The sequence below is a fragment of the Catharus ustulatus genome, chromosome 27 (genome assembly GCF_009819885.2).
Source record: "Catharus ustulatus isolate bCatUst1 chromosome 27, bCatUst1.pri.v2, whole genome shotgun sequence".
Classification (NCBI taxonomy): Eukaryota; Metazoa; Chordata; class Aves; order Passeriformes; family Turdidae; genus Catharus; species Catharus ustulatus.
This window is the reverse complement of record NC_046247.1, coordinates 4,550,720-4,569,884: the sequence shown is the minus strand read 5'-3', so window position 1 is coordinate 4,569,884 and position 19,165 is coordinate 4,550,720. Positions and strand designations below refer to the sequence as shown.

At 46.7% G+C, this 19,165-nt stretch overlaps 2 protein-coding genes across 2 annotated transcripts; both read right to left on the bottom strand.

Annotated features, from left to right (window-relative positions):
- Positions 1–2,644: 2,644 nt before the first annotated feature.
- Positions 2,645–5,648, bottom strand: GKN1 (gastrokine 1). Its single transcript, XM_033081036.1, has 6 exons — positions 5,637–5,648; positions 4,975–5,028; positions 4,690–4,830; positions 4,454–4,564; positions 3,959–4,100; positions 2,645–2,733 (listed from the first exon to the last, which is right to left on the bottom strand). The coding sequence occupies exons 1-6, from the start codon at positions 5,646–5,648 to the stop codon at positions 2,645–2,647; spliced, it is 549 nt and encodes a 182-aa protein (XP_032936927.1).
- A 3,375-nt stretch (positions 5,649–9,023) lies between these two features.
- Positions 9,024–18,863, bottom strand: LOC117007877. Its single transcript, XM_033081316.1, has 18 exons — positions 18,684–18,863; positions 18,182–18,270; positions 17,551–17,703; positions 17,220–17,330; positions 16,578–16,716; positions 16,076–16,164; positions 15,445–15,597; positions 15,114–15,224; positions 14,472–14,610; positions 13,970–14,058; positions 13,339–13,491; positions 13,009–13,119; positions 12,367–12,505; positions 11,865–11,953; positions 11,246–11,386; positions 10,916–11,026; positions 9,755–9,893; positions 9,024–9,183 (listed from the first exon to the last, which is right to left on the bottom strand). The coding sequence occupies exons 1-18, from the start codon at positions 18,724–18,726 to the stop codon at positions 9,095–9,097; spliced, it is 2,088 nt and encodes a 695-aa protein (XP_032937207.1). The 5' UTR covers positions 18,727–18,863; the 3' UTR covers positions 9,024–9,094.
- Positions 18,864–19,165: the final 302 nt, after the last annotated feature.

The window sequence follows — 19,165 nt, the reverse complement described above, 5'->3', positions numbered from 1 at the left end:
AGCAACGTTTTGTTCTTTGTCCATACATAAACTGCACCTCATTATAAGCTGCACTTTGGGTTCAGACCAAAATTTCAGTCAAAATGGTGCGGCTTATAATCAGTGGAAAATGTAAATTCATCTACACTCACCTCTCTTACCTCCATCCACAAACAGCACCTCAAGCTCTAAAAGCAGAGCAGGACAACTCAAAAGGAACACCATTCCCCAGTGAGGGAGCCCCTGTATCAGTAAAAGCTAAACTGGAGGTACCGTCAGCTCCCAAACTTCCCTCCCAGACCCTCGGGCCACACCAGCAAACCCAATCTCCTAAGTGCCAACACTTAGGGGTGGAGCAGACTCAACAGAGGTTTCAGGGGATGCAATGCACCCGAGTCAGGCTTTCCTGCTGCCCTGCACTGCCTAAAGCATTCAATTTGTCTTTAAAACATCCTTAACAAAAGCTGGAGGAGGAGATCAGATTCTTTGTGTAGCTGTGGATCCAGACTGATACAAGGCCCAGAAAAGCCTGGGCAAAAGCCAAGGATTGAAGGATCAGATGAAGCTGTGAGTGCTCTGAGATAGAGGGAGCTGCTGACAAAGTGGAACACAGCTTTATTCTGAAATTCTGAATTTCTTGAGGACTAATCCTCTTCATATGCCTGCCTTAAGAGTTTGTGTTTTTGTTTATGATCTGGTAAGAGCAGGATCAACAGACACACTCATGTGGGACACAGGAGGGGTGTTGGAATTTGTTTGCCCTCCCCCTCTATTAGTGGTTAGTTTCTTTTTTCCTCTGCCATCAGAGCCAGGATTGAAGCACGAGAGACAGGATTTTCATGTTCAGACTCAGTTTGTTATTAATTCTTACCTATAGCACAGTGAATTTTCAGTACCACTAACTAACAAGCTAAAAATGACAAAATGGAGCTGGATCTCATTTGTTACAAGGTCTTTTAAGGCCTAACGATCCAATTAAAAACTAACATCTATAATATTTATACTTTTGACCCAGTGACCAAACACCTGTGACCCACAGTGCAACACTAACTATTCAAACAAACAGTACTACCTAAAACCAAGAAGAAGGAACAAGAAGGAAGAGGAAGCCACCACCCCAGAAACTCCATCTTGTCCCATACCTATTACTATATTCTAAAACCCAAATTCCAAACCCTTCACCATGTGATATTGCACACTTCTATTCAACTTCACACCAGTGATTCCAGCTCCATCACTCAAATTTGGAAGCCTTCTCCAAGGCCTCAAGTCATAAGCAGTGTTCTTTTGGGGGTCAGTGCCAGAAAACACAGAAAGTTCAAAACCCCCCAGGCTTCAGTGTTCCAACAGCCCTCCCTCACTAAAAATGCCAGAAACAAAAACATTGAAAATTGGAGGTTGTGTGTGAGGGACCTACCAGTGCTTGGGAAGACTGAATGTGTTCTAGTTGTTGTGTGAGAGACAATAATGAGGTGTTTTAATTGCACACAGCTGTCCAAAGGGTTATTCAGCTCCAGCTGGTGCCCTTGGGTTTGGGAGCACCTTTGGGTGACTCCGGGGGTGGTTCCCTTTGGCTCCCAGGTGTCTGACCTGGATGATGGCTAATGGCTTTTGTCAAGATTTAAAAATCACATTCCCTGTTTTTCAGGGCACTTCAGGAAGCTGTTACAGCACCATGTGGAAGCTCCCTACACTGCCCAGTGTTATTCTTACAATTAAATTATCACTGGACAGGAATTCCTGCCCGGTGCAGACACGTCCTTAGAGTCCTTGGCTGTGCTTCCAGTGCTGTAATTCAGCACAGCTGTACTGGCACCACTGCACTCTTCTGGTGCTGTGGGATAGCAGACTCCTCTGGATGGGAGTTGGGTGCCTTTTCCATCTCAGCTATGCAACTCGAGGCTGACACTCAGTGGCCAAGAGGGTTTTTTTCTTCCCTGGACTAATTTTTCAAAGGATCAAGAATGCCCCAGGGTGGAAACTCCTCCACTGACTGCCATAGGCTCATCCAGAGCTCCTCAGAAGGTGATGAGACTCCTCTACACCCTCAGGGCATTGATGATATCATGGTGTCAGACAGCACAGCAGACTGAGTGGCACAGCTTGGGGCATCCTGCCATTTTTGTTAGAGAAGAAGAAATACTCAATCTTGATTGTAAAGATTTGAGCAACAAGAATCCCAGCCTTGCTTTATGTTAGGAACAGAAAAACTGTAATTCCCTTGCCCTAAAAAAAGGCAAATTCATTGCTTTGCACTTCTTCTCTTCTGCCTTTTGTGCCCCCTGTGAGGCATCTTTCCCCAAACAGGGAAGGAAGGTCCTATCTGTGATTGCCTTGTTTGTACCATACACACCCTGGGGCTTGCCCAGCTCTCTGGCTGTGCTGAGGTGAAACAAGCAGTAAAAGGGCTCAAATGGGGCCAAATATTTTCGTGAGGGGGTTCTTAGACGAAAAAGGGTAGAATAATGACGAACAGGCTGGAGTTAGTCCATGATGAAGCAATTTAATTGACAGCAGTGCTCACCAAATGATCTGTTTCAGTACTCAATCCTCAAGAAAGATTGAAAGAGAAGATGCCAAGGAGTAACTCCATCAGGGTTGGCTTTGGGCAGCAGCTACAAGGCTTCTGCTGGAGCATCCACACAAGGTTCAAGAAAGGTATGATTTACACAAAGTTATCATTATGGCAGTACGTGAGAGCCAAATATTGAAGGACATCAAGTTTGATGCATGATCCGAGACTGAATTGTGGTCCTTCAAAAACAAGAAAAGAATAACAATTACCACGAGACATAGACTAAGGTGCTGTTAAGTGCTCTGTGCATTCACTGACAGCCCAGAATACCTGGCACATTGCACTCCTGTTTTAAATCCCATTGAGCCCTCCCAGGTGAGAGTCGATGTTTCAAGCAAAGCAAGCAGTGAGTAGGTGCATTCCTGCTATGCCAGAATGCAAGATCCTGACTCTGAGCTGTAAAGCATCTCTTTGGAATAGCTCTGGTAATAATCAGCTGGCAGGAAGGCTCAGAATTCTTTGAGGGTGCTTCAGGATTAACGCATCTGAGTTAAACTTAGTGTCTTTGGATATATTTAAAACAAATGTGTTTTTTCCCCATCAGTACAAGAAATTGTATTGCAAGTGATCAAATTACAATTAAGGTGCTCACAGCAGCTCAGCTGCTTTATGCCCATCTCCATAGCAATGGCTGCTTTTCTCAGGGTGCTGGTGCTCCTGAGAGCCAGCCAAGATCTGTAAAATTGCTGCACTGGGAATGTTTGATCTGTACAAGGGACAGATTCGCTTGGTGTCCCAAAGAGCAGTGGCTCTGTGGCTCAGCAAGGAATGCCCACAAAGATGTGCTCTTGAAAACCCTTTGTGATTTCCCATGCAGAATTTGGGGCTCTGTTGTACTGGCTCTTGAGAATCCCGATGGCTGGGCATTACACAGTGAGGCTGCTGCCAGTTCATGTGCCCAGCCACACGGGCTGTGACCTTCTGAAAGAATCCAACCAAGTGTAGGTCATGAAAGCCCTGGGGAATTGGATTGTTGCCCATGAAAAAAAATCCTACAAGGATCGAAGCCACATGGCTTAGTGTTCTGAAACACATGGGCTTGGTGGCTGCCTAGGACAACTCATCAGTCAGCTCTGACCTGACGGACAGCCGTGCTTAGTACGACCCTTTTCCTTGACCGGGCATTGCCGGGGAGCTCAGTGTGAGCTGAAACACTCGGGGCCCAAACTGAAGCCTCCCTAAGCTTCCCAGGAAGGAGCTGTAAGGGTTTGAATCGGGTCATTTGCTGCAGCTGGGACACCATCCTGCTCCAGTGCGGATGTGCTAAGACGTTGACCCCTTTGTGCTACTGCTGAAGCTCTCGGTGTGTGTGTGACTCAAGGTGGAAGAGCAGCCATTGTGCATTGGCCGTTCCAGCAGGGAAACAAATGCCAGGTCACTTAGAATTCCTTTGCTTGCACTCACCGTGAACTTCGTAAGCCACATAAGTTGAGAGTCCTCTGCACACAGAGAAGGTGTCTGGTCCATATGATTCAAGGTCACGAATCACTCTCTTGACAAGGGTGAATGTGATCTCCTTTGACGGGGGTCTTGGACGATTCTGGTTCTAAACATCAAATGACAGCATTCAGCAAGATCAGTGCCCTGATCCGTTTAACTCCAGGCATATTCATAGTTTTAGTTGTTATAAACATTTGAAGAATAATCTAACTGAGCTACAACATTGGCCAAACATGTAAACCCTCCACTGGAAGCATGAACAAGGGTTTTCCAATTTTCAAAAGTTTAAAGTGACATTGTTGTAAAATGTCATTGAAATTGATAAAAATACTTAATTAATGGTGAGATGAACCTCGTCTTTAAAGTATCTGTTGGTTTTGAAAATAAGCAAGGTCTCACATATCAGTTTACTTTGAATTAAGTACAACTTTCGAAGTAACTGTTCCTTTTCAGTCTTACCCTGATGTCTGCAGCCAGCTGAGGGAGTGCGTCAAAGCTGGGCATCTCTGTTCTGTTCATTATGGAAAGGTAGCAAGCTTTCTCTGGCAGCACTTTGGTTGCCATAAAACCCTGTAAAATAAAGTTATTGACCACATGGAATTTAATAATTAATACTGGAATTTCATTCATATTGAAAAAAAGTAACCAACCAGTTTTTACTGAATGTATGAGCCAGCCCCCTCCCTGCACTCAACTGTGTCATAGTTCCAGATGGTTTTCCAGGACCGATGGTTGATCTTTTGCTCAATACTTGCCACGAGCCATCTCCTATTGATGGTCATAAGTTGGTAGCCTCCACCAAAGGAGATTTTCTTGCTTACTTCAGTCTGTTGATGCTAGAAAAACAAGTGAAAGACCACTTAGGCTTTCAAGTGATTATCTCCCCAAGGTTTTAGAAAAACTAAAGGTTCAAGGAGATCTCTGAAGCAGGGAACATAGAAAGAGCAGCCATTCATGTGGAAATTGGTCACTGTACTCACATGATCAGCATGGCCTGGAGTCAGGATAAGTCCAAGAAGGACTGCAGTCAAAATCTGAAATGAAAATTAAATACAAAAGTGTGACTGCAGCTCTGGCTGACAAATCTGGTCATGAGAATCCTCCTTCCCTTTTCCTAATCTGATGTTTAAGGGTCCTCCTTGGATCCTTTTTTGCTTTCAGCCTCCTGGGATTGCATCAGTGCCCCAGAAGGGAGGCAGCCTTGCTTTACTGCAGGGTGCTGCAAAGGACACACATTTCACACTTGCTCCTTCAAGAGCTGAATCTCAAGTAGTTTCTCAGACCTGTGCAGGCTCACACAGGTGTTTTACAAGAATGAGGAGAAAGCTTTCCCATTTCTTCTGCTCTGGCATTACAGGGAAGGGCTTGGTCACCAGTGCAGTGCTTCAGTTGAGCAAAAGCGATGACAATAATGAACATGGATTAGGCTTCCTATATTCTGAAAATGTACAGCCAAGCCATGAGAAAATCCTTACCTCCTCAGCTCCTCTGGGGAGCAGGGCTGAGCTGCTCATTTTGGAGCAGCAAAATGTCCCCAGAGAAAGCCTTAGAGCTCCAGAGAGGCAGAAACCCTTGTGAGGGATAAAGGAATGGGTTTGAATCAAAGTTTTAGTGTATAAGGAAGAAAAGCATGCATACTCACAGGGAGATTCATCCTGACTGTAGAGCTGATGCCATTGAAGGTAGAATAAATTATGTGAGCCTCCCTCCTTTTATATGTTTTCAGAATTAGGTGTGGAAGGGCTGAATGTGCAATAAAATTATTTTGTCATTTGTTTCCCTGTCGCTTGTCCCTGAAAATTATTTCCTGGTGTAACTACTTGATAAACACAGGGACTGTACTTTTGGAAATTTTGACCTGCTGGAATCTGATGATTATAAGGTAGCAACCTGCTGGTAGGCAAAAAAACAACCCAAAAACCCTAGGTTTTATTGCCTCCTCCAGCAATGGCCTGTGTATGATGTGTTCTCCTGCTCAAGCATAACCCCAGTGCCACAGTGGTATGAACTTTCATTATGGTGCTCCTTGGATCTTTTCTTGATGTTCCATTTTTGGAATAGATTAAAGGAGGTTTAGTTTTGTGGATTCCCAGCAGTGTTTCACTCAGTAAAGCATTAGCTCCAGCAGCCATGTTTAGGGGAATTATTGCTCTTGGAGGTCAGATTAAAGGGAGATGATTTCTGGCCTCAGTCTGGGAAGCTGACAGTGCTGTTGTGTCAGACTTTACATTCAGGCTTTACCCCGAGCTGGTTTCCATGACCAGGAACTCTTAGGGGGAAACTCTTAGTGGGAGTGGCAATGATTGTATCAGGAATATTGGTTACCTGACCCAGGCGGGGAACAAGGGATAATCACTCATTCCCTGACAGCTTGGAACATTATCTACCTGTATCAAACCCTGAGTAGAACGAGACCATTGTTACCAACTTGGGATAGGCCAGGGAGGAAATCTCCTGGGGAGTAAGGACAGTCATCTCCTGAATCCATAAACAGCAGAGCTGAGGGAGACCTTTGAGCTGCCCTGGACTGCTGTGGGCTCCACAAGCATCTCCCATGGACTGGGATGTCTTCTGGAGCTTGCAAAGCCTCAGGTTTGCAACACTCAAAAGACTGTCTTTGAAGACTGGGCTGGTATCCCCCACTCCTTGAGACACAACCCTCACCCACTGAGAAATGCAAAGGCATTTGACCTGTTTCTGTGAACTGAAGGGGAATTTTTAATAGGTACTTTTGCACACATAGATATAGATGTAGACAGCTCTGGGCCTGTATGTCTGCATGAGGAGTGATTAGGGTATAAATGTTGCTATCTTGAATCTATATTTCAGTCTTGTAATTGAAGTAAACGCTATTGAATCACCTTATAAATGAGTCAGTGACTAAATACTCTTAAACCCTTTGCACTCTCACCCTTTACACCCCTGGACTCTCTGTGTGCAATTCTAAAGTGATTTTAGTTTGATTTTCCTTTGCAGGTTTCATCTACGCCTTGCCATTGAATTCTGTTAACTTGTACTTTCACAAACTCATATTAAAACCTGCTTTCGCCAATACCTGTTATGGTGATTCTTTAAGTGACTGAAACCACAACACCCTGTTAGCTAGAGCAGGAGCCAGAAATCTGCCAAGAAGAGAAGCAGTCACAATCTGAAAGAAGCATTTGAAATTAACAACATTTGAACATTGTGACTGCTTATCTTGCATCAAGTTATTTTCTGTCTTAAAATGATTCTGGCTTCCAGTTTACTTTGTATACAGGCTCAGCACATTCTGCAGCCAGCTGAAGAAGATTTAAGTACACAGGAGAATTATTTGTTATGATGATAAATTCATTTGTGTTAATGGTTGTGAGCAATTATTATGATAGAGATATTCCCTTGAACACAGAATTGGTCCAAACTTTCATTTTAAAGGATTTTGATGAGAAGGATCTGAGTGCACATGGGGTTTCTCATGTGCTACACTCTCAGCAAAAAGCTGAGCCCTAACTTTATGTGACTTGCTGAGACTGTTGATTTGCCTCTGAGTAGTGAAGGAGAGAATATTGTCCTGTGGCATGGCACGAGTGTGTGTTGCCCCTGGAACAGAGCACTTCTCTCTTTCACGTTTGAGTAGGCATGTGGAGTTCCATCCCTGCCAAAAGGGAGATTTCTCCTCTGCAGTCCCCACCCCTTTGGCACTTTCACTTTGTGAGCCTTGCAAAAATCACTAAGAGTTCACTTAGTGCCAGCAAAAGCTCAAAACCATTTAAAAGCTGCCCAGCTTTAAGAGTTTTATGAGAAAATGATAGGTATACTTACAGGGAACTTCATTTGAATGGTAGGCCAGGCCAGCTCTGCTGCTAATTGATGTGTACTCTTACTTTTTATACATAATATCCCAAAGTTAAATCTGAAAATGGGTTTGCCTTATTGGCAGGTGGCCTGTGTTCACAGAAGCATGACGAGTTTCCTGAGGAAGTGCTCTGATAAGAGGAGGCTTTGATACCTGCCTGATTGAATTCACTGCATACAGGCAAGGGAGAGAAAACTGGTCATGGTAAGCTCAATGTGTTTCACAGGCACTTTTAACTGGAAACCAAGGATCATCAGAAGCAGAGCACAGATTCCCAGTAAACTTGTAGTGATTGATGCTTTGTGCTAATGTGGCAAAGCACTCAGCCTGAAGTTGTGCCTCTACTCAGAAGCACCATTCAAACCAAGGGGGTGGTAATCTTCCTATGTTAAAAATGTTAAGACTCCCCAGAGATGATGAGGTTGGCACTAAATCACAGGAATTGCTGAGTTCTTTTGCTGACCTTCCTTTCCAAGCTCATTCAGGATCTGCTTTCTGCTTGTCAGACATGGACCTGAATCTTCTCAGCACCCCTTCAGGAGAGTAGCACCTGATTATGGGCTAAGGGCTGGTTTGAGTATGCCAGAAACTGAGGGATGTTACATGGCTGGTGTTGGTACTAAAGACAGATTTGTATTCATCTGGATAACCTGGGGCATCTTGCCCTTTTTGTTAAAAAAGAGGAAATACTCAATCTTGATTGTAAAGATTTGAGATACAGGAATCCCAACCTTGCCTTATTTTAGGAACAGAAAAACTCTGTAAATCCCACAAAGGAGACTCCCCCACCCCTAAAGAAGGCAAATTTACTGCTTTGCACTTCTTTCTTTCTGCCTTTTGTGCTCCATGAATCAAGTTTGTTAATGTGAGGCATCTTTCCCCAAACAGGGAAAGAAGGTCCTAACTATGAATGCCTTGTTTATACCGTACACACCCTGGGGCTTGCCCAGCTCTCTGGCTGTGCCCTGTGTTGAGAGCTGGCAATGAAAAGAGCATTTGCAGGGCTCAGATGAGGCAGAAGAGAGACAATAAAAATATTTTTGTGGAGAGGTTCTTAGATGAAAAAGGGTAGAGTAAATACAAACAAGCTGAAGTTAATCCATAATGAAGGAATTTATTTGAAAGATATGGTCACCAGTTGATCTGTGTCAGCATCTAAATCCCCAAGAACATCTCTAAAAGAAGATGTGAGGGAAGAACGTCATCCTGGTTTGCCTTGGGCAGCAGCTCAGAGCCTCTGTACTTGACTGAAGAAAGATTCAGTTTCAGGCCTTGATATTGCCCCCACAATAATTCAGGTCCACAAGTTTAAGGACATCAAGTGAGATACATGATCCCTGATTCAGCTGGGGTCCTATACAAACAGCATCCAAAAAAAAAAAAAAAAAGAAGAAGAGACACTGACTTAGATGCATTTAAGTGCTCTGAGCATTTAATGACAGCTCTTATAATACCTAGCAAGTATCACTTGCTTTTTCAATCACATTGAGCCCTTTCAGATGCCAAAGCAAGCTTCAAGCAAAGCAAGCAGTGAGTACGTAGAACTACTGCTAAGCCAGAATGCAGCAGTGGGAGCCTGACCCAGAGTGTTTTCCAAAAGAGGGTTGGAAACAATGAGCTAGCAGAAAGGCTCCGAAGATTTTGATGGTGCTTCAGCATTATGTCCTCAGAGTAAAAGAATTATTTGAAAATACTTCAAAAGAATATTGATTTTGACCTCAATACAAGAACTTCTATGATTAAGAGACTGACAGTGACTCAGCAGATTTATCTAACAAATCTCTGTAACAAGTGCTGCTCTTCTACAATGATGCGTGTTTCCTGATTTGTGTCAATCTCAGGGTGGAAGAGCAGCCATTGTGCATTGGCCGTTCCAGCAGGGAAACAAATGCCAGGTCACTTAGAATTCCTTTACTTGCACTCACCGTGAACTTCATGAGCCATGTAGGTGGTGAGTCCACTGCACATGGAGAAGACATCTGATCCGTAAGAGCTGAGGTTGTTGACCAATCCATTGGCGACAAAGGTGATCTTCTTGTGTGGTCTTCCAAAACCGATCTGGTTCTAAACAACAAAAAGCAGCATTCAACAAGATCAGTGCTGCAATCTGGTTCCTGCTAGGCATATTCCTCTGGAATGTTGACTCAGGGCTGGGTGTTTGAGTCTGACCTGCCTTTAGGGGCACCTTTTAATCCCCAGGGAGCCTATGGGAGCACTGGCAAGCCTTGTAGGCAGCTCCAAAGGCAGATGGTTCTAAGGGAGTCAAGGTGCAGGGAGCCTGAGGGGGAGCAACAGCACAAGGAAAGCACTGAGGAGATGAGGAGTGTGGCCACTCTGTGGAGCCAGAGCTCCTTCCAAAGCATTTGCTCAGTCACTGCCCTGGCCCCTCAGAGGCTCTCAGGCTGAAAGGCTGGCAGGAGAAATCTCCTCCTGATTTCTGTTGGCCCTGCAGATCTTCCTGCTGTTCAAAGTGTGGGTGTTTTACAGACTCAGTTCTCATATTTCAAGGGAAGCCAGTGTTCAGCAAAGTTAATATGCTGAATGCTGAGTTAATTTTTATAATGTCTGTGCTAATGTGGATGGCGGAACTAAAGACACATGGTAGATAGTTCCCTTCAAAAAGTATGAAAGCTTACTAAAATATTTTTTCTACGAAATTGAAATATTTGTTCTTCCTCAATTAGACCTTCTAAAGAAAAAAATATTTTTCTAGACATTGAGAATGAGACATTATGAAACATACTTAGGAGGGAATCTAAAGTCTTGATTACTAAGGTAGTGTAGAAAGTGAATTGAAATAATGATTTAAATCACTGTCAAAATAATCTAACTAATCTGGGATTTAGACTCAACATGGTGAACCTGCACTAAGACATACAAATGAAGATGACAAAATGTAATTTTTGAAAACTTTCAAATTATGAAACTGGAAAATATCACAGAAAATATCCATGAAAATAACAATTAAAATGGCTTTTCATTTATCAGTTGGTTAAGAGGGTATTGAAAGCCACAGTGTTTCAGGCAAAAAAGGGAATTTCAAATACAGTACAATATCCTGAGTAACTGCTGACTTTGAATCTTACCCTGTTCTCTGAAGCATATGTGACGAGAGCATCAAAGCTGGGCATGTCATATCTGTTCATGGTGGAAATATAGCAGGTGTTCTGTTGCACCACTTTGGTTGCAATGATGCCCTGCAAAACAAAAGTTATTGAGCGGACGCAGTTTGGTTTCCCACCTAAAAAGATGGGATTAAATCCGACTAAAAATACTAACAGATGCTGAGTACTTCTATCCTACTCATGGACTCAGGACAGAGAGAATATAGAAAAACATGCCATGGCCCTGACCCAGCTCTATCAGAAGTCAGTCTCCCTGTAAAAGTTATGAACAACCCACTCCCTGCCACTCACCGTGTTGTAGTTCCAGATGGTTTTCCATGAGAACTGGTTGCTCCTTTGCTCAAAAATCGCCGTGTGTGTTTGACCACTGATGCTCATATTTTGATAAACACACCCACCAGAGAAATGGCAGTTGTCATTCGTCTGATGAGACTGAAAAACCAAGGGAAAGAAGACATTTCACCTTTGAAGGATCCCAGAGATGTCCCCAGTGCTTCTGAAAAATCCCAGCTACAATGGAAGACTTGCTGCTCCCGCCATGGCCTCCCCAGGAAGCGCCTGCGCTTCCGTCATCCTCTTGCAAAGGACCCAGGATCAAGGTTGTGGTGTTGGGCAAATGCCGTAAGAAATCTTTTTAAGCATTCGGTGAACGATTGCAGCATCTGACAGCTGTCATCTGGTGCCTTTAGACGCTGATACGTGCAAGAGCACTGGCCACAGTTAATCCACGATAAAGTCCCGGATGGAAACCGCTGCTGACCCAATGCTGTGTTTCAGCATCTGCACCCTCAAGTGGGAAGCTCTCAAAAGAGGAGATGCCAGGCAAGAAGGGCATCAGGGTTGGCTTTGGGCAGCAGCTCTGAAGGCCCCCTATCTGGTTCAAGAAAGGTAAGGGCTAAGGTTTTCTCACCTGTCCATTGCCATTGCCAGTGCAGTACTGCAGATCCACGACTCTCAGGACATCGAGGGTAATGCATGATCCCAGATTCACTTGGAGTCCTTGGAAAGCAAGGAAGGAAGAAAGAAAACCCCATGAGCTAATGCCTAAGACCTTGGCTGCCATTCAAATCCTCGGGCAGCTCTGACCTGACGGACAGCCGTGCTTAGTACGACCCTTTTCCTTGACCGGGCATTGCCGGGGAGCTCAGTGTGAGCTGAAACACTCGGGGCCCAAACTGAAGCCTCCCTAAGCTTCCCAGGAAGGAGCTGTAAGGGTTTGAATCGGGTCATTTGTTGCAGCTGGGACACCATCCTGCTCCAGTGCGGATCTGCTAAGACGTTGACCCCTTTGTGCTACTGCTGAAGCTCTCGGTGTGTGTGTGAGTCAAGGTGGAAGAGCAGCCATTGTGCATTGGCCGTTCCAGCAGGGAAACAAATGCCAGGTCACTTAGAATTCCTTTGCTTGCACTCACCGTGAACTTCGTAAGCCATGTAGGTGGTGAGTCCACTGCACATGGAGAAGACATCTGATCCGTAAGAGCTGAGGTTGTTGACCAATCCATTGGCGACAAAGCTGATCTTCTTGTGTGGTCTTCCAAAACCGATCTGGTTCTAAACAACAAAAAGCAGCATTCAGCAAGATCAGTGCTGCAATCTGGTTCCTGCTAGGCATATTCCCTTTGGGGAAAGGCTGTGGAAGAGGGAGACGCTGTCTTGCGCCCCAAAGGAGAAGGGAGTCTGGCCAAGAACAGCTGCAGTGCAAAGTTCTGAGCTGACCAAGGCACTTTGGGACTGAATCGTGGGCATATGACGTTGAGATCTTGGCAGGCCAAGAGAATCCAGCCCCTTGAAGGGCTCCTCAGAAACAGGGTTTGCCCAGCAAGATTCCGAGCTCAACAACATCAGAGAAAGAGAAGAGGAGGAAGGCAGTGGTGCAGCCCCTTTCTTCTTTCAGCAAAGCTTCCTTATGGGAAAATTCTCTAACCCCACTAGTGTTGAGAGAAAGAAATCCCTGCCACTTGTGGCAACCTCATCCTGCCAAGAAGGAAAAAGCGCATGAAGAAATGTCCAGTGAACTCCTAGCTGAGAAACCCGCTACTCCTTTGGGATCTTACCCTGCTCTCTTGTGCCAGGCGGGCCAGATTATTGAAGCTGGGCATCTCACTTTTGTTCATGATGGAAATGTAGCAGGTGTTCTGTTGCGTGACTTTGGTTGCAATGACGCCCTGTAAAAAAAGTTATTGACTGCTCGCACTTCATTCTTTCATGCCTTGGGATGGGAGGAAACCCTTTGTTAAACCAGGAATGAGTACCCAAGAGTTCCAGCCTGAAATTGTGCACTCAACACGGTCAGAAAAAGGAAACAAACACCATCCCCGGGCCAGCTCGACCAGGAGCCAGTCTCCTTGGATACTTTTGGAAAGAGCCGCGTCCCTGCCACTCACCGTGTTGTAGTTCCAGATGGTTTTAAAGGACCCGCTGATGGTGTTTTGCTCAATGATTGCCACGTGCCATTGCCTGTTGATGGTCACGATTTGGGACTGGCCACCAATGATGACTTGCGTGCCGTTGTGGAGGCCACCAGGAGTCTGAGGAAACTGAAAAGCCAAGGGAAAGAAGACGTTTCACCTTTGAAGGATCCCAGAGATGTCCCCAGCGCTTCTGAAAAATCCCAGCTACAATGGAACAATTGCTGCTCCCGCCATGGCCTCCCCAGGAAGCGCCTGCGCTTCCGTCATCCTCTTGCAAAGGACCCAGGATCAAGGTTGTGGTGTTGGGCAAATGCCGTAAGAAATCTTTTTAAGCATTCGGTGAACGATTGCAGCATCTGACAGCTGTCATCTGGTGCCTTTAGACGCTGATACGTGCAAGAGCACTGGCCACAGTTAATCCACGATAAAGTCCCGGACGGAAACCGCTGCTGACCCAACGCTGTGTTTCAGCATCTGCACCCTCAAGCAGGAAGCTCTCAAAAGAGGAGATGCCAGGCAAGAAGGGCATCAGGGCTGGCTTTGGGCAGCAGCTCTGAAGGCCCCCTATCTGGTTCAAGAAAGGTAAGGGCTAAGGTTTTCTCACCTGTCCATTGCCATTGCCAGTGCAGTACTGCAGATCCACGACTCTCAGGACATCGAGGGTAATGCATGATCCCAGATTCACTTGGAGTCCTTGGAAAGCAAGGAAGGAAGAAAGAAAACCCCATGAGCTATTGCCTAAGACCTTGGCTGCCATTCAAATCCTCGGGCAGCTCTGACCTGACGGACAGCCGCGCTTAGTACGACCCTTTTCCTTGACCGGGCATTGCCGGGGAGCTCAGTGTGAGCTGAAACACTCGGGGCCCAAACTGAAGCCTCCCTAAGCTTCCCAGGAAAGAGCTGTAAGGGTTTGAATCGGGTCATTTGTTGCAGCTGGGACACCATCCTGCTCCAGTGCGGATCTGCTAAGACGTTGACCCCTTTGTGCTACTGCTGAAGCTCTCGGTGTGTGTGTGAGTCAAGGTGGAAGAGCAGCCATTGTGCATTGGCCGTTCCAGCAGGGAAACAAATGCCAGGTCACTTAGAATTCCTTTGCTTGCACTCACCGTGAACTTCGTAAGCCATGTAGGTGGTGAGTCCACTGCACATGGAGAAGACATCTGATCCGTAAGAGCTGAGGTTGTTGACCAATCCATTGGCGACAAAGGTGATCTTCTTGTGTGGTCTTCCAAAACCGATCTGGTTCTAAACAACAAAAAGCAGCATTCAGCAAGATCAGTGCTGCAATCTGGTTCCTGCTAGGCATATTCCCTTTGGGGAAAGGCTGTGGAAGAGGGAGACGCTGTCTTGCGCCCCAAAGGAGAAGGGAGTCTGGCCAAGAACAGCTGCAGTGCAAAGTTCTGAGCTGACCAAGGCACTTTGGGACTGAATCGTGGGCATATGACGTTGAGATCTTGGCAGGCCAAGAGAATCCAGCCCCTTGAAGGGCTCCTCAGAAACAGGGTTTGCCCAGCAAGATTCCGAGCTCAACAAAATCAGAGAAAGAGAAGAGGAGGAAGGCAGTGGTGCAGCCCCTTTCTTCTTTCAGCAAAGCTTCCTTATGGGAAAATTCTCTAACCCCACTAGTGTTGAGAGAAAGAAATCCCTGCCACTTCTGGCAACCTCATCCTGCCAAGAAGGAAAAAGCGCATGAAGAAATGTCCAGTGAACTCCTAGCTGAGAAACCCGCTACTCCTTTGGGATCTTACCCTGCTCTCTTGTGCCAGGCGGGCCAGATTATTGAAGCTGGGTATCTCACTTTTGTTCATGATGGAAATGTAGCAGGTGTTCTGTTGCGTGACTTTGGTTGCAATGACGCCCTGTAAAAAAAAGTTATTGACTGCTCGCACTTCATTCTTTCATGCCTTGGGATGGGAGGAAACCCTTTGTTAAACCAGGAATGAGTACCCAAGAGTTCCAGCCTGAAATTGTGCACTCAACACGGTCAGAAAAAGGAAACAAACACCATCCCCGGGCCAGCTCGACCAGGAGCCAGTCTCCTTGGATACTTTTGGAAAGAGCCGCGTCCCTGCCACTCACCGTGTTGTAGTTCCAGATGGTTTTAAAGGACCCGCTGATGGTGTTTTGCTCAATGATTGCCACGTGCCATTGCCTGTTGATGGTCACGATTTGGGACTGGCCACCAATGATGACTTGCGTGCCGTTGTGGAGGCCACCAGGAGTCTGAGGAAACTGAAAAGCCAAGGGAAAGAAGACGTTTCACCTTTGAAGGATCCCAGAGATGTCCCCAGCGCTTCTGAAAAATCCCAGCTACAATGGAAGAATTGCTGCTCCCGCCATGGCCTCCCCAGGAAGCGCCTGCGCTTCCGTCATCCTCTTGCAAAGGACCCAGGATCAAGGTTGTGGTGTTGGGCAAATGCCGTAAGAAATCTTTTTAAGCATTCGGTGAACAATTGCAGCATCTGACAGCTGTCATCTGGTGCCTTTAGACGCTGATACGTGCAAGAGCACTGGCCACAGTTAATCCACGATAACGTCCCGGACGGAAACCGCTGCTGACCCAATGCTGTGTTTCAGCATCTGCACCCTCAAGCAGGAAGCTCTCAAAAGAGGAGATGCCAGGCAAGAAGGGCATCAGGGCTGGCTTTGGGCAGCAGCTCTGAAGGCCCCCTATCTGGTTCAAGAAAGGTAAGGGCTAAGGTTTTCTCACCTGTCCATTGCCATTGCCAGTGCAGTACTGCAGATCCACGACTCTCAGGACATCGAGGGTAATGCATGATCCCAGATTCACTTGGAGTCCTTGGAAAGCAAGGAAGGAAGAAAGAAAACCCCATGAGCTAATGCCTAAGACCTTGGCTGCCATTCAAATCCTCGGGCAGCTCTGACCTGACGGACAGCCGTGCTTAGTACGACCCTTTTCCTTGACCGGGCATTGCCGGGGAGCTCAGTGTGAGCTGAAACACTCGGGGCCCAAACTGTAGTCTCCCTAAGCTTCCCAGGAAGGAGCTGTAAGGGTTTGAATCGGGTCATTTGTTGCAGCTGGGACACCATCCTGCTCCAGTGCGGATCTGCTAAGACGTTGACCCCTTTGTGCTACTGCTGAAGCTCTCGGTGTGTGTGTGAGTCAAGGTGGAAGAGCAGCCATTGTGCATTGGCCGTTCCAGCAGGGAAACAAATGCCAGGTCACTTAGAATTCCTTTGCTTGCACTCACCGTGAACTTCGTAAGCCATGTAGGTGGTGAGTCCACTGCACATGGAGAAGACATCTGATCCGTAAGAGCTGAGGTTGTTGACCAATCCATTGGCGACAAAGGTGATCTTCTTGTGTGGTCTTCCAAAACCGATCTGGTTCTAAACAACAAAAAGCAGCATTCAGCAAGATCAGTGCTGCAATCTGGTTCCTGCTAGGCATATTCCCTTTGGGGAAAGGCTGTGGAAGAGGGAGACGCTGTCTTGCGCCCCAAAGGAGAAGGGAGTCTGGCCAAGAACAGCTGCAGTGCAAAGTTCTGAGCTGACCAAGGCACTTTGGGACTGAATCGTGGGCATATGACGTTGAGATCTTGGCAGGCCAAGAGAATCCAGCCCCTTGAAGGGCTCCTCAGAAACAGGGTTTGCCCAGCAAGATTCCGAGCTCAACAACATCAGAGAAAGAGAAGAGGAGGAAGGCAGTGGTGCAGCCCCTTTCTTCTTTCAGCAAAGCTTCCTTATGGGAAAATTCTCTAACCCCACTAGTGTTGAGAGAAAGAAATCCCTGCCACTTGTGGCAACCTCATCCTGCCAAGAAGGAAAAAGCGCATGAAGAAATGTCCAGTGAACTCCTAGCTGAGAAACCCGCTACTCCTTTGGGATCTTACCCTGCTCTCTTGTGCCAGGCGGGCCAGATTATTGAAGCTGGGTATCTCACTTTTGTTCATGATGGAAATGTAGCAGGTGTTCTGTTGCGTGACTTTGGTTGCAATGACGCCCTGTAAAAAAAAGTTATTGACTGCTCGCACTTCATTCTTTCATGCCTTGGGATGGGAGGAAACCCTTTGTTAAACCAGGAATGAGTACCCAAGAGTTCCAGCCTGAAATTGTGCACTCAACACGGTCAGAAAAAGGAAACAAACACCATCCCCGGGCCAGCTCGACCAGGAGCCAGTCTCCTTGGATACTTTTGGAAAGAGCCGCGTCCCTGCCACTCACCGTGTTGTAGTTCCAGATGGTTTTAAAGGACCCGCTGATGGTGTTTTGCTCAATGATTGCCACGTGCCATTGCCTGTTGATGGTCACGATTTGGGACTGGCCACCAATGATGACTTGCGTGCCGTTGTGGAGGCCACCAGGAGTCTGAGGAAACTGAAAAGCCAAGGGAAAGAAGACGTTTCACCTTTGAAGGATCCCGGAGATGTCCCCAGCGCTTCTGAAAAATCCCAGCTACAATGGAAGACTTGCTGCTCCCGCCATGGCCTCCCCAGGAAGCGCCTGCGCTTCCGTCATCCTCTTGCAAAGGACCCAGGATCAAGGTTGTGGTGTTGGGCAAATGCCGTAAGAAATCTTTTTAAGCATTCGGTGAACGATTGCAGCATCTGACAGCTGTCATCTGGTGCCTTTAGACGCTGATACGTGCAAGAGCACTGGCCACAGTTAATCCACGATAAAGTCCCGGACGGAAACCACTGCTGACCCAACGCTGTGTTTCAGCATCTGCACCCTCAAGCAGGAAGCTCTCAAAAGAGGAGATGCCAGGCAAGAAGGGCATCAGGGCTGGCTTTGGGCAGCAGCTCTGAAGGCCCCCTATCTGGTTCAAGAAAGGTAAGGGCTAAGGTTTTCTCACCTGTCCATTGCCATTGCCAGTGCAGTACTGCAGATCCACGACTCTCAGGACATCGAGGGTAATGCATGATCCCAGATTCACTTGGAGTCCTTGGAAAGCAAGGAAGGAAGAAAGAAAACCCCATGAGCTAATGCCTAAGACCTTGGCTGCCATTCAAATCCTCGGGCAGCTCTGACCTGACGGACAGCCGTGCTTAGTACGACCCTTTTCCTTGACCGGGCATTGCCGGGGAGCTCAGTGTGAGCTGAAACACTCGGGGCCCAAACTGTAGTCTCCCTAAGCTTCCCAGGAAGGAGCTGTAAGGGTTTGAATCGGGTCATTTGTTGCAGCTGGGACACCATCCTGCTCCAGTGCGGATCTGCTAAGACGTTGACCCCTTTGTGCTACTGCTGAAGCTCTCGGTGTGTGTGTGAGTCAAGGTGGAAGAGCAGCCATTGTGCATTGCCCGTTCCAGCAGGGAAACAAATGCCAGGTCACTTAGAATTCCTTTGCTTGCACTCACCGTGAACTTCGTAAGCCATGTAGGTGGTGAGTCCACTGCACATGGAGAAGACATCTGATCCGTAAGAGCTGAGGTTGTTGACCAATCCATTGGCGACAAAGGTGATCTTCTTGTGTGGTCTTCCAAAACCGATCTGGTTCTAAACAACAAAAAGCAGCATTCAGCAAGATCAGTGCTGCAATCTGGTTCCTGCTAGGCATATTCCCTTTGGGGAAAGGCTGTGGAAGAGGGAGACGCTGTCTTGCGCCCCAAAGGAGAAGGGAGTCTGGCCAAGAACAGCTGCAGTGCAAAGTTCTGAGCTGACCAAGGCACTTTGGGACTGAATCGTGGGCATATGACGTTGAGATCTTGGCAGGCCAAGAGAATCCAGCCCCTTGAAGGGCTCCTCAGAAACAGGGTTTGCCCAGCAAGATTCAGAGCTCAACAAAATCAGAGAAAGAGAAGAGGAGGAAGGCAGTGGTGCAGCCCCTTTCTTCTTTCAG